Source organism: Stegastes partitus, unplaced genomic scaffold, assembly GCF_000690725.1.
Source record: "Stegastes partitus isolate 25-593 unplaced genomic scaffold, Stegastes_partitus-1.0.2 Scaffold14, whole genome shotgun sequence".
Classification (NCBI taxonomy): domain Eukaryota; kingdom Metazoa; phylum Chordata; class Actinopteri; family Pomacentridae; genus Stegastes; species Stegastes partitus.
In genome coordinates this window covers 727,634-742,686 of record NW_007577745.1, presented here as the reverse complement: position 1 = coordinate 742,686, position 15,053 = coordinate 727,634, and the positions used below count along the sequence as shown (strand labels likewise).

At 47.8% G+C, this 15,053-nt stretch overlaps 1 protein-coding gene across 1 annotated transcript; it reads left to right on the top strand.

The window, feature by feature from the left end:
- The first annotated feature begins 1,012 nt into the window (after window positions 1–1,012).
- On the top strand, window positions 1,013–9,531 carry prdm2b (PR domain containing 2, with ZNF domain b). The gene is made up of 3 exons (XM_008289551.1): window positions 1,013–1,113; window positions 1,284–5,854; window positions 7,911–9,531. The coding sequence occupies exons 1-3, from the start codon at window positions 1,095–1,097 to the stop codon at window positions 7,926–7,928; spliced, it is 4,608 nt and encodes a 1,535-aa protein (XP_008287773.1). The 5' UTR covers window positions 1,013–1,094; the 3' UTR covers window positions 7,929–9,531.
- The last annotated feature ends 5,522 nt before the right edge of the window (window positions 9,532–15,053 follow it).

Genomic DNA, 15,053 nt, shown 5'->3' with positions numbered 1-15,053 from the left:
TTTGCTATAACCTTTGCCTTGCACATGTGGTTGTATAATATTACAAGATAATAATACGTCTGTGTAAACACATATATTTATATATCAGTCATATGCTTGCAGATGTGACTCTTTATTAACATGTAATTACAATAATGCTTAAACATGGGCTATATACACACACACACATATATATATATACATATATATAGACAACATGCAGAAATTCTGCCCGTAACGTCTGAAGTATGTAAATTAAAGTGAGGACTATGGGCTACATCTCAAAGGCTTTATTTTGCCGCAGCTCGTTTAATTTTCTACGTAACCCTGCAGCCAATAAGCCCTAGCACATCATCTTTCTGTGCTGCAGTGTGGTGACTTTTGGCAGCCCTGTATTGTACTGCAAAGTCACTGCCAATGAAGTTCCCATTTCATCTTAATGTGAAATGTCATCCATGTTACTGAGCTAAGATATAGTTGAGTAGGTCGCTTCTGGATTTTAAAAAAAGACAGAAATAGCCACTGCTCTTAGATGAGTGAAGTGACACAGAGGTTTTTGTAGCTGTGTTGCTGCTGCAGATTTAGCAGAATGCCTCTGACCATGCTGGTCAGATGACTGACCTGCAGCATGTGCTTCTCTGCTATGAATTAGGCTTTGTAGGCCAGGTCAGGTGACCTTGTTGACACACCCAGTGACAGGGAGGTGCAGGGAAGCCTCCTGAGTCAGAGGAGGCTTTGAAATTCAAAGCAGTGTCATGTTAGGCATCTTGTGAGACTTTATCTTATGCGGCAATAGTCAAACGCCAAACTAGTGATGCATGCACACCCATGATTGTCATTACAATGTCAGGCTTCATGTTGTGTGTTTGGATGATAATAATGTTAGGTAGAAAACTTAAACTGTGTTCATAGAACTCATGGGCCTGTTAACTGCAAATACTACAACATACTGATCACTTTCCTCTGCTTTCTGTCTGTAAGCCTGTGTTTGATTGAGCCCAATGCAAAGTGATGTGTTTGTGTTTGCAGCCAGAAGAAAGCTGCTGGAGAAAGCCAGGCAGGCTGGTTTGGGTGGATTCAAGAAAACAAGTGGAGCCAAACCTACCGTCAAGGAGATGTGGGATGGGGAAGAATGTAAGCTGTAGGCTTATTCCCAAGTACAGTCAGAATAAATTCAGATGTTTTCAAGCACTTTGCAGCTGGATATGTCTTCAGTTAGTTAGCATAGCTTTTAGGTGTGACCTGTTTGTTGGAATTCCTGAAAGATTGTGATGAGAGAACACAACTCCTCCTCGTGTTTACAGGTGTGAAGGAGAAGGAGGAGGACGAGAGGCCGTCATCCGTAAGGACCTCACAGGAACTGGAGGCAGCTCGTCCCCTGGGAAGCACTGACTACACAGATGTGCAGGACATGTCGGCAGCAATGAAGGACAGCGGAAACAGGGAGGAAGAGGAGGAGGAGGAGGAAGAGGAGGAAGAAGAGGAGGAGGAGGATGTTGAGCTGCAAGATCCACATGAAACGCAGCACCAAACAGCTCAGCCTTCAACCGATGCCATGCAAAACAAGAAGCCCGGTCCATCGCTACCCTGTGCTGAGGAGAGCCATAAGGACTCACAGGTAAAGGTGGAGCGTTCCTCTATTGCAGGGCAAGAACCAGAGGCCGAGGCCGATCTTGATCTTGACCCTGAGGTTGACCTTGAAGGTGATCCACAAGGAGAATCGTATCCCTGTCCGCACTGTGAGCGCCACTTCTCCACCAGGCAGGGTCTGGAGCGCCATCTACACATTCACGCCATCAGCAACCAGCAAGCACAACTGTTCAAGTGCCGGTACTGCAACAAGTCCTTCGGCTCGCAGGTGGGACGGCGGCGGCATGAGAGGAGGCACGAGAGCGGGTTGAAGAAAAGGCCCGGCTCCCTGGCTGGAGCCGCCGGTCTGCTCAGTCCTGTGGTGCAGACCGATTCTAGTCCTGACTGCACCAGTCCAACCAGTCACTATATAGCCATAGGGTCCCAGTTTACAGGAGGACATCTGCACAACTCTGAGATGCAGAGAAAGGAGTTGGGGCCTCACGCCGACCGTCCCTTTATATTAGATGAGAACGGGGAGTCAAAGGAGCTCCATCCCTGCAAGTACTGCAATAAAGCGTTTGGCACACACACCAACATGCGCAGACACCAGCGCAGGATACACGAACGGCATTTGTTACCAAAGGGAGTTCGCAGGAAAGGCATGCTGCTGCAGGAGGCGTCGGCGCAGCAGCAGAAGCAGCAGCAGCAACCCGATGAGTCCCCCAGCACCAGCCCGCCCCTCGTCTACGTGCCCAGCGCCGACACAGAGGACGAGGCGGACAGGGACGATTACGCAGTCGACATATCCAAAAACATCTCTGAGAATTTGAGCTTTTACATCGATGGCAAGATTGTGTCCACCAGCTCGGTGAGCAGCTGTGAGGTGATAGAGGTGGACTCGAGGTCTGCGGCTCTGTTTGGTTTGGACACGGTCATAATTAGTCCGAATCAGATCAGTCAGGCTCTGAAGGTGGAGGGGAGGACAAGTGCAGGCAAGCAGATCCCCAACACGGGGCAGTCAGCCGTCAAAAGGAGAACATCCACCCCCCCACTTGTTCCCAGCCTTAAAGTGGAGACCGAAACAACGGCGTCGTCTTCGTCATCCTCCTCATCTTCCTCATCCAACCTGTTAGTGGGAGGACTGTTTCAGCAGGCCACAGATTCATCAGCGTTTCAGCGAGAGAAAACGGTTTACCTCTCGCCGAAGCTCAAACAGCTCCTCCAGACACAGGACATACAGAAATCCGCCATCACCCTGATCACAGAAAGCCATAGACTGGCCTCGCCGCTGTCCGTCACGCAGCTGCAAGGGGCGTCAGGGAAGTTCAAAAGAAGAACCGCCTCACCACCGTCGTCTCCACAGCTCAGTCCTGCCTGTAAAGCCGAGAGCTGTAAAGCGGAGGTGTCGACCTCCTACACCCTGAAGGTGCCAAAGCTGGAGAGCCACAGCGTGTCGCCTCCTGAGAGCGTGCTGGACAAAGACGAGCGGGACACCCTGAGCCCCTCTGGAAACCAGCCGCCCTCCAGCAGCGGAGGAAACTCCTGTAATCAGCAGCCCTTGGATCTGTCAAACTTTGTCAGTAGGAGGAGTGACAGCTTGAGCAAGGTGCACGGGGACTCAGCCCTTGATCTGAGCTTGCATCGAAAGGCCGCTGCAGAGCCCGAATCAAAGGGGAATCCGGCGCCGCAGCCGCTCGTCAAGAAGAGGAAGCCCAACACCAGTATGCTTGAAAAGGTGCTAATGAACGAGTATGTTGGTCTGACTCTGCCGGGAGAGGACAGCTCCCTCACCTTGACTAACCTAAGCTGTTTCCATTCCCGCTCTCCCAATGTCGCGTCAGACTCGGCCCACCCCTCTCCGCCCTCCCTGACCCCCGTCACCATGAATCCCTCCTCACCTGGTACCTGCAGCGTGACGTCCCCGACGCCGCCTCCACCTGTGCTACCTACTATACCGTCTCCACCAGCCATGCCAAGCTCTCCTCTTTCCCAGCCTTCAGACTCGTCTGCACTGAGACCTCTTCCCGTTCTCTCACCAAAGATGTCTCCGAGATCAGTTGAACAGAAGTCCCTGTCGGACTCGGAGGAGAACTTCTTTGCTGAGGAAAACAAAGATGAAGAGGAGGACCATATCTCTGAGCCACTGGATTCCCCAAACACTCCACTTGAAGGTCCCGCTAATCGTACAGCGACACCGAGCCCTCCGGGGCCTGCATCAGTAGATGTGCCCACTACAGAAGATGATGTTTCTCTGGCTGCAGCTAGCCTGCTAAACGGCAAACTGAACCAAGACGTTGTCTCAGTAACAGAGAAATCTTTGAAACCTGACTTTGCTGCTCTCTCGTCCCAACCAGAGTCATCATCTTCCTCAATATCTCCTCCTCTTGCTTCACATGATTCGCCTCCATCTCTAGTTTCACAGCCTCTACTTCAGATTAAGATAAAGGAAGAGCCTCAGCACAGTGTGGACGAGCTGCCGGTTATGAATCACACACCTCAGGATGAGGACGGTGTCGGCTCTTCCTCTCAGCCTGCTGCTTCTGAGAAACCACCTGACGAGAAAACGTCTGAGGCGGAGGAAGTCGACTCGACGTACTGCAAGACCTTTGTGTGTAACGTCTGCGAGGAGCCGTTCAGCTCCATCAAAGAGCTCAGCGGACACATCGCGGAGCACGCGGCGGACTGGCCCTTCAAGTGTGAGTTTTGTGTTCAGCTGTTTGGTGAAGCTCCGGCGCTGCTGGCTCACCGGACCACACTACACGGAGTGGGCCAGATCTTTGTGTGCTCCGTCTGTTCCAAAGAGTTCGCCTTCCTCTGTAACCTCCAGCAGCACCAAAAGGATTTGCACCCAAACGAGGCGTGTTCTCATACTACTGTAGAGAGTGGCAAGCTGAGGCCACAGAATTACACAGACCCATCCAGAGCCAAAGAGGAGAGCAGCCCCTCGACGCCAGCACCAGAGGCGTCTGATGACAATGCTCCACCCAGTGACTCTCAGTTAGCAAAAGAAGAGCCTGATGTGAACGGGAACCACGCGGAGGACGGGGCCGAGGACCCCAACGAGGAGCTTTACACTACAATAAAAATCATGGCTTCAGAAGGAGGGAAGCCTAAAGGCCCCGACGTCCGCCTCGGCATTAATCAACACTACCCCAGTTACAAACCACCCCCATTCCCTTATCACAGCCGTTCCCATGCTGGCTCTGTGGCCTCGGCTACTAACTTCACCACCCACAACATACCACAGACTTTCAGCACTGCCATTCGCTGCACCAAGTGTGGCAACAGCTTTGACAACATGCCTGAACTGCACAAGCACATCCTGGCCTGTGCCAATGCGAGTGATAAGAAGCGTTACACTCCCAAGAAAAACCCCATCCCCCTCAAGCAAATAGTGAAGAGTCCCAACGGAGTGGTGTCACCCACAGCCGCCGCCGCCGCTGCAGGCCACAGTGCTTTCCGTAGAATGGGTCAGCCAAAGAGACTTAACTTTAGTCAAGAAACTGCTAAAACAAAAATGACTGCCCTCAGTAAGAAGAAAAACCAGCTGGTCCAGAAAGCCATCTCACAGAGAAATAAAGCCGCCACGACTGCGAAGAAGGCCACCATCAAAGCTGAAGAAGAGCAGGCCTCCAACGTCTGCCCCCACTGCAGCCGGGAGTTTACTTACCCCGCAAGTCTGAACAAACATATGGCCGTCAGCTGTCCCATGAAGCCTGTTGTTGTTAAAAAGGGCAAAAAGGGTCTCGCAGAGGTGAAGAAGGAGGCAGCGTCTGTGGTGGACAGAAACACAAGTGTTAAGAAGAAAGCTTCAGACTGTGAAACGCAGGCCGAGCCGGGCCGTAAACCTCTGGGAAAGACCCGAGCTCGCAGCTCCGTTACAGCCGGCTCCGAATCCTTCCAGACGAGAAAAGGAAAAACTGCTGCTACCGTGAGACGACTCAAGAGGCCCGCCTCATTCCCAGCACCGGTCCGTGCGAGCAAAAAACCCAAGAAGGGCCAAGTTCAGTCTCTACCTCCCACCCCGTCGGCCCAGGACGCTCCCGGCGACGCTGCACAGCGGCCCGGTGTGAGAATGCAGCGCATGGGCAAAGAGGCAGCGCCCAAGAGGTTAGCAGAGGCCAAATCACCACCGCAGCCACCGCAGCAGCAGCAGCAGCAGCTGAAGAAAGAGGAGCGGTTCTCCCTCCGGACGAGGGAACGGGTGGGTGGCCCGGTGACCAGGAGCCTGCAGGCCAGCACAGCCTCTCCTGCTGAGGTGAAGGCTGAGGAACCGCCGACTCAAGAGCCAAAAGAGACTCAGGTGAGACGTCCAGTGTGTGTTTGTGTGGTACCTATTAATGAACACACATCATCTAGCAGCTTATTGTGAATGTGTTGGTATCACTGTGCATGTTCAGAAACTGGTCGTTCAGAGATAAAACAATCGTATTAGTATTTTAGGAGTCTCCCTCAGAGGGCTGATAAGTTAACGGCAGCTCTGGATGTCGTTTCACTTTCAGAACTGTGCTTATCATTGCTGTCCAGTTGACTTGTGTGTACCTCCACAGTCAGGTGACTTTATGTTTTGAGGGTTGAAATGTACCAACAAACACCCAAACTGAGTATTTAGGAGCTGCCCTCTCACTAAGGGGAAACAAAGCTGCTTTATGTAGCTCATAAAACATTTTGGAGATGCTTTCATGAAACTAAATTCAGTAAGATTTTTAAATGCTAAACAAATATCTCTATATGCCTGTGTGCCATGTGTAATGAGTTTCATCTGTCCTACTACATCAAAGCAAGACAACTCCAGGGATGCAGCAAATGTTTTTATTTATTTTTCCAGCTGATTATTTTATCAATTAATCATGACGTTCATAAAACATTAGAAAACAAACGTGGAGCCACCATTAGACGACAGCATAACGTTAAGGCAGCACAAAGCAGAAAATCTCATGTTTAATATTTTAGAACCTTGAAACATGAAAATGTCAAACTTTTGTTAATCTTTTTATTTTTGTCAGTGTCATGGCTGAGTGTTTCTGCCTTGGCACTGATCAAGTGTACGAATGACAACCTCAGAAGCACAGATTCAAACACAAACGTACGGAGGCGTCCTGTCAGTGTGGGTCGTGGGTTATTCTGTATCAGAGCAGCAGTGAAGAACAGACATGTTGTGTTTTGGGTTTCAAAAGGAGGAATCATGAGCCCTGATCTGACATCACTGCACATTAAACCAGAGGCTCGTGTTGTGTGTTACTGCTAATGTTGTAGACGGCACATGTGAAATACAAAACCTTCTTCTTCAGAGTCGGTTTCAGGCTTGAGCGTGTTTAGCTGAATTACCTCAAATATTACAGCTTTTTCATTTTGCTGCTCAGACTAGTTTTGCGGAGCAGAGTTGAAGGTTAGCGGACAGGCTCAGAGCAGCAGAGACTGATTCACAGAGACCTGCCATTTGAAGGCAAGAAGGAGCTACTGTCACTTCAACATGTTCAGTCGTGACTCCATAATCGACCCTTAACAATCCTAAACCTGCTATCTGACAGGTTTTAGGAAAAACCAACAGAACCCATAAAAACAGCCTTAACATAGCGACAGCCTTGGATTGTGACTCCGACATGACATTTAATGTCACCAATCAGGATGACGGCGTATTATCTGACTGAACAATCCCACAGATTGGCTACGTTCACACTGCAGGACTTGATGCTCAATGAGGATTTCTTTGTGACTTCCTTCACGTTTCCACTTCAATGCGACTTGTATGTGATCTGCTGTGTGAACTTCATACGAGCCAAAAGTGTCCCGCATGCGCAGAAGAGGACACGACGACGTCACACGCAGCGAGCGTGCTCAGTGTTTATGGAAGTAAACATGGATGGTAACGGTGGAGCGTATCTGCCACTCCCCCGCCGCCACCGATGGAGGAAACAGAAGTGTGAGCGCTAACTAAACTAGCATCAGCAGCCAAGTACTGCCTGTGTGTTCTGGACACTTCCACCCCGTCAGAGCGCTGCCCCGGGGTGGAAGTGTCCCCCGACCGCACTGAATGTTCTGATATTCATCATTAATTGGGCCTGAATATCCAGAGAGCAGAAAGTTCTACTGGGACCAGCCCTACTAGTTATTATAACAACTATGAACAAGAATGAACAACTCCTTCCAGCATCAAGCCCTCCTCGTATCTGGACCTCCGTCTGGACAATCCGACATAGAAGAAGGTTTTACATTTAGTGTCGGATTATTGAGTCAAGACTGTATATTTGATAAACAGAAAAGTTTTTTAGGATTTGAATCCATCCCAGGACAGTCTGGTCAGCTGTTGACTCATCCCTGTCACTGCTTGTTGCTCATCTCTGTCCCGTGTGTTGCAGGAGGTGCTGATGAAGTGAGCCATGTGGACGCTGTGGAGCTCTTCCTGGTAATCCGACACTCTGGACTCACCAAGGCGCCGAGGACGACCTTTGTGGTGGTTTTATTCACTCAAAACAAGTCTGCTTGTCCCAACTGCCTTTTCTGGATTTGAGGAGGGAACTCTTTTTATCTTCCATCTGTCTGATGAACTGAACTGAGCCTCGATTTTTAGCCAGCCTTGCAAAAAAGGAAACTGTAAATGACAATGAGTTAATATATGCGAGACGTGTCATTACTTGACCCAAAACAGTAAGCTTAGGGCTCCGTTACTTTTGGAAAGCTGATATATTGCAGAAGGCAATCACGTATCAGTTAGGGTTAGGGAAACTTGGTGAAGCTTTCGTTCCGTATTTTCCCCACTTGGTTGTTTAGATTTCCGGATGTTTCCAGAGTCTCTTAATGCATGTCGCTGAATAGAGTACAAACTAGATGAAGCCAGTTCCCACGTCTCTCCCGATGGGCGCCTACTTCAGTTTATACATGATTTGCAGACTATGTATGTTTGATTTAAATTTTTTCGTTGTCATTATATTGTAGAATATATCTTTTTTTGGCATATTTTTGTTTGGGAAACAAAAATGAAAATGGCGGTTATTTACCGCGACAATTGGTCCTCAGGAACACTGTATATGCGTGTGGTAGGTATATGTATGGTTATGATTGGATGTGCAGCCCGACAGCTACTCCTTAGGTCTAAATCTCAATCCGTTTGTACTTGCTCTCTCTCTTTATCCGGCGTCAGCAGGTAATTGTCAAATGATGGGAATGGCGTTGTCGTCTCCTTAAAATGATGTCCGTCTTGAAAATGATTTTTTTAATCTCGCTCATACGGCCCAGTGTTCTCACAGCACTTTAAAACAAACTGCCAAAACGACGAGCTGGATCGATTGGTTTCCTCACACGGTGAATGGTGGAATGTATTCAGGTCTGTTGCACTTCGCAGACGACGGCAATGTTGCCCCAAAGTGGAGCAAATCACTCATCTGATGTTTTGTCAACTTTTACAGCCAACAAATCACCAAACCGGTTGTCCTCGATTTGACAATGACACATGACACAACTTTAATATGTCAGCATGCATGAAACTGACTCAGATCTTTACATAAGATGATAAGAATGCAGCAGTGTTTTGTATTTTCTCTTCCTGGCCGTTGTAAATGGACAAAGTTGTCTCATGTGTCGTCTTTTTTTGTTTTGTTGGAAAGTCGCGCCACAGTAGCTGAAAGATTCCTCCCCTGAAGACGTCGTTGTCTCAGTGAGGATGAAAGTGTCATCACGGCCCTGCCGATGGTTGTTATTGTTTTAGTTTAGTTCAGTGCTCACCCGACTTCTTCACTCGACTATATCCAGCTGAGATCGCAGACACGCAGGCAGCGCTTCAACGCTCGTAGCATGTTATGGGAACGTAAATTGAACAATATGATTTGAAGCTAATTTATATTTCCATGAGAAATCTTCATGTTTTGCCTATCAGCATCAAGATTATGTATTTAAGGATGAACAAAGACAAAAATCCCAAATGACCTCAAGTAAAAACACATTGCTGTAATTGACATAATAAAAAAAAAGTTTTTCAATTTGTGTAAAGCTTTTATTGTTTTTGTTGGTTCTGGTTCTGCTGGATGGTGTAGATGGACATTTAATGGGAGGAAACATCGGTTTAGTGTTGAGCCAGATTTAAATCATCATGATATAGTTGTAGGGCTGCAGGTGGATCAGTGGGTCAGTGGTTAGCACCGTGGCCTCACAGCTAGAAGGTCGCCGGTTCACATCCCGGTGAGGACACCCGGGATCTTCCTGCGTGGAGTCTCCCCGTGCAGCGTGGGTTCTCTCCGGGTTCTCCGGCTTCCTCCCACAGTCCAGAAACATGCTGAGGTTAATTGGTGATTGTAAATTGTCCGTAGGTGTGAATGTGAGTGTGCTTGGTTGTCTGTCTCTAAGTGTAGCCCTGTGATAGACTGCTTACCTGTCCAGGTGAACCTGCCTTCACCCTGAGTCAGCTGGGATAGGCTCCGCCCCCCATAGTGAGGATGAAGGTGTAGAGATGATGGATGGATGGATGGATGGATAATATAGTTTTTATGTTGATTTAATGTGTATTTCTACATTATCAGTTTACTGGTTATGTAGAAACCTCCAGAGTCACTCTGTGGATGTGGAGAGAACATGTGATTAACTGCACTCATAAGTGGCTCCGACTCCTTTTATATACTGAGTTTTTTATTTTTTTTTAACATAATAGATGTCCCTGCCATTGCAGCTGTAATAAAGTTCTCCACATTACATTTGCTGATTGCCTCCTCCACTTAGAGTTTGGCAGAGAGCTGCCAAATTATGAAAAAGGAATTCCAGTTTCCATTTTATCTGAGTTTGATAGAAGGTGGTACCGAACATAAATCAGGTTTTAAGTTGCTGCCTTTACTCCGCAGGTCAGCAGGCTGCTGCCGCCGGGGCCACGGCCGCCGCCGGCCTGCTGGATGCTATGAGATCGGTGTCTATTTTGGGAGCAGTTCACTTGTCAGGGAGGTTGATATGTGAGTCATACAGCACCTTACATTCCTACCTCGGACTTGTCGCTTTGTGTGAGCCGCCGTAGAAACAGTGAGCGACTTGGTTAAGATTTAAGATGCATTCTGAGCTTCATGTGGACGTCACAGCCGAAGTGACGTTTTATTGAATTAACTGCTTTGGTCAATTAGATTTTGAGCAACTTAATCATCTGAAATGTAAAGTTATTTGTTAATTCAATCATGCAGCCTCGCCGTCACCCATCACCGTATTTACAAAGTAGGCTGCTGGCTTTATCTTTAATTTTATTTATGAAGCTATATTTTCTTCTGGTTGCTACTGTGCATAAGGTCACTCCCGTATATTAGAGTCATAAGTCAAAGCAGAGCTAATGTCACACAGGCAATAAAAACACAAACCGTTGTTCACACAATCATAAATTATTGCAAATAATTCAGGAGTGTTGTATGTCTGGGACGGTCTCCTGCAACCAAACAAATGGTAAAAAAGCCATTCATAAACAAAATTAAACCTGCAAACCCACACATAGAATAAACGAGCGTCTCCTTTATGACCAGTGCAGATGTAGAAACACACAAAAGGACGGCCGGTCTTCTTATAGACACACAGTTATAGTATTATGTGGAAAATGGTAAAATACACTCTCAGCTCTCTCAGGATGAGTATTGGATGCAAATGCATTAATAATTAAGTGTATTTATTATAAGCTCAGCTGCAGTAAACATCTTTCAAGGTGTTTTATTAGCATCATTTCTGTTTGCGAGCTATCCCACCAAAATAAACACCCTGAACTGATTAATATTCAATGCATCCAGCCCGGCTACTGAAACACACATTTCCCTCCACAACAGCAAAATAAAAAAGTCATTAATACAACTTTATGTTTCTTGAATTTACAAAAAAAAGGAGGTCTATCCACCTGGATGGAGGACCAAAGCGTCCTGCACGTCTCCTCACAGCCTTCAAGGTCTCATCTGGCTCCAGCGCATCTGCCCAGATTATTTTTGGCCGGACCTCATCCGTCACACTCACGTACCTTAATGAGCCATCGAGCCCGCCGGACAGACGGTGCAGCAGAAATGTGCTCCTAGCGTTGGACACAGAACCGCCATAAGAGCTGTGACGTCCCGCGGGCCTGACGGAGCGCGTGACGCTGATGGATGGGGTCATGAATTAAATGCAGTCTGTATGTTGGATTTGATGCACAGGCCGGATTTCTCTTCATTCGGTTGGACGGGGAGACGTGTTTATTTGCCCCGGTGCCATGATGCTGTGGTTTATGGCTGGATGTGGTTTATGGCCGTGTGTGTGTGTGTGTGTGTGTGTGTGTGTGTGTGTGTGTGTGTGGAGGGGTGGGCACTTGGAGGAGTGCTGCACCATACTCACGCTGTCAGGGTGAAATATGGCTGCACTCTCTCTTGATTGCTGTGTACCGTGCTTCAGCCCTATTCATAAAAATGCAATTCCATGCAGCTCTGTGCCTGACTTGACGAAATAAACTACGATATAGCAGAGAGGCAGATTTAGGATGTAGAAGAGCAGAACAATGACCTGCTTCAGCCGATCAATTGCCTCATGTTGTGGACCAGCATCTGTTCCGAGAAGCAGAACGACCTCAGGCTGGCATACATTAATAAAATCACATCTAGTTTAATATTTGACTTCATGACTTGATTAGGCAGTGGAGCTGTCACTGCAGGATGAGCTCTAGTCGATGTCGTTGCTGCTTTGAATCTCCAAATTCAGTAAATATGAATTTTTCAGATGAACTCTGTTATGTAACTGGAGTTCAAGAAATACTTCTCCATTAAAACCCATATTAAATTATCTAAAAGAATAAGTCCACAGTGTTGGTAGCGGCTCTGCACTCAGACACTTGATTTTCTGATAAGTTCTGGTTGCTTTTTCTTTTTCCCCTGCAGCCGTCCTTCAGACCACCAGCTTCACTGCTATTTAAGTCTCCTCCCTACAGCTGCTTGATTTCAGAGATTGCTTTGAATTCTGTCACACATTTAAATCACATTTGCTCAGAACCATGTTTTCCTTTGTGCCTCGCTCGGTGTCACATCAGGCTGAGGCTCGGCTGTTTGTGCAGCGACCGGTGACGGGAACGTCTTCAGATTTGCGGGCAAGTATTGGAAGAGTTGAATTTTTGACCTGATGAAGGGCGAGTCGGGGAATTACAGTTCCTCCTGAGGGAGGCATAAATGTCTGTACAAATATTTCAGCGCGGCCCAGTGTGGTGGATGGATCGAACAGCATGCTGACACTGCCAGCCGCAGATCCACTAGCACGGCTGGACTTGTCACAAAGATGACAGCAGCGCTGAAAAGATGAGAAGCTGGCTTTTCTTGTTGGTACAAGGTCTTCACAGGACAATAAGTTTACTCAAGTGTTCCCAGTGAGGCAGAAAACTTTTGGATTATACAACATTTAAAGTGCATTGTGCTGTGTTGTGCTCTTTGTAGGGATGCTGGATGTTTACTGGTGCAAAGTGGTGCTTGTTTAAAATAATCTTTTGTTTTTTTGTGGAATTTATTTAATGCAGGCTGCACGGTGTCTCGGTGGTTAGCACCGTGGCCTCACAGCTAGAAGGTCGCCGGTTGGCGTCCCGGTGAGGACACCCGGGATCTTCCTGCGTGGAGTCTCCATGTTCTCCCCGTGCAGCGTGGGTTCTCTCCGGGTTCTCCGGCTTCCTCCCACAGTCCAGAAACATGCTGAGGTTAATTGGTGATTGTAAATTGTCCGTAGGTGTGAATGTGAGTGTGCTTGGTTGTCTGTCTCTAAGTGTAGCCCTGTGATAGACTGGTTACCTGTCCAGGTGAACCTGCCTTCACCCTGAGTCAGCTGGGATAGGCTCCGCCCCCCATGACCCTGGTGAGGATGAAGGTGTAGAGATGATGGATGGATGGAATTTATTTAATGCTGTGTTAATAATGTTTTTTTAAAAAGTAGAAAAAAAGCCGCTCTGTGTCTTCGTACACGCCTGATGTGTTAAACCTGCTTCATCCAACCAACATGTATGACTGACGGTTATCAATGTACAGGAACACGTGGAGCAGATTCTCACACTGATGCTTTATGAGCTTGTGCTAAAACAAAGTATCTGATTGAATATATGGAATCTGGAACAAGCTGAATTGTTGGTATTCTGCAGAGAGACGGCTGCCGGTGACAGCAGACACGGGGGGAGGGAGTGACAGTTGCTCATACATGACAATATACAGCCGCCCAAAAAGCTCACATGGCCCTATTTCCTGTTCAAAGGGAATAGCATTAAAGCTGATGAAGATGGAGACGAGATTTATTCTGCTGGGCTTAGACTTGAAAGTGAAGCCGCGTCTCGAGTCTTCTCTTTGTTTGTGAGACGTCAGTTTGACCTCGACGTGTTGCAGATGTTCTTCATGTTTGGTGCAGCCACATGTGGTTTCAAATCCAATCCAGTTTATTGTCATGTTGCTGTCCATCCACAGCAGTACAGGCAGGATGAGAGCGTTTCTACAGGATCCAATAACTTAAAGCAATTTAAATAAACAAGTGTTTGCATCTCTGGATCAGCAGCTCAGCGTTCTGACAGCTGGTGGCATGAAGCTGGAGGTTCTTCCTCTAACGCTCCGGGAACGTTTGGCTGATGGCAGCAGTTCAGACGGTTCATGGGGAGGGTGTGAGGAGGGTTTGTTGCTGCTTCCAGCCTCAGTGACTATTTAACTCTCTTCGGCAGCTTTTTAAACGTCGGCCCGGTTTTCATGTCTCCTCCTTATTTGTATTTTTCCTCACAGAAGCACCTGCTCCAGTGGGTCCGGCCTTCCTCCCACTGCGGCCCACCGAGCGTCCTGCCGTTTCCTTTCAAAACAGGAGGATGTGATGCGAGGATGTGAGCTGTGGTCAGGTCCCCGGTGAGCTCGCCCTGCAGAGCGCTGGTGTGAGAGATGGCTCCATGACAATGGGTTTCCTGGCAAAGGTTTCTCTTTTTTTTCTTGCTGGGGAGGAAACTGTCCGTCTAACAGCGGTTTACAGGCTGCAGAGAGGTGAGGAGGTGCAGCGAGGGCCTGAGCGTGATAATATGTTGGAATAACTGTGTCAGTCTTGTCTGTGCTGGAGGTCTCCATGCCAACCGCTGCACACCGGGTACAATACAACCGTGCCTCCGAGGCCTGGGAGGGTATTTTAGGATCTCGTAACATGTGCTCATTTGATCCTGTGGTATAGTTAATTTTTTATTACAACACCTTCTTGTGACTGCTGCAGCGTGTGGAAGGTGTTTTCACACATGCCAGTAAAGCTCATTCCTCACCAGAGCTGTTGCACCACACGGCGAGGCGAGTACAAGTTTGCAGGAGGGATATTTTCAGTGCAGTAGGAGCTAATTTTTATTTTATACTCAGCAGTTTTCTACAATTCCTTTTCAAGATGAAGCCTCTGGAAACCAGCAGCTGCACCAGCCCTACTTTCCACTTTTCATACAGCCCCTCCACTTTCTCATCCTCCTTTTTTTTTTTTTCCCCTCAGCACTGGGGGAAGATGAAGCACTCGAGTTTGCTAGAATCTGTTTCCCAGCAGCGGCCCGAGCTTTA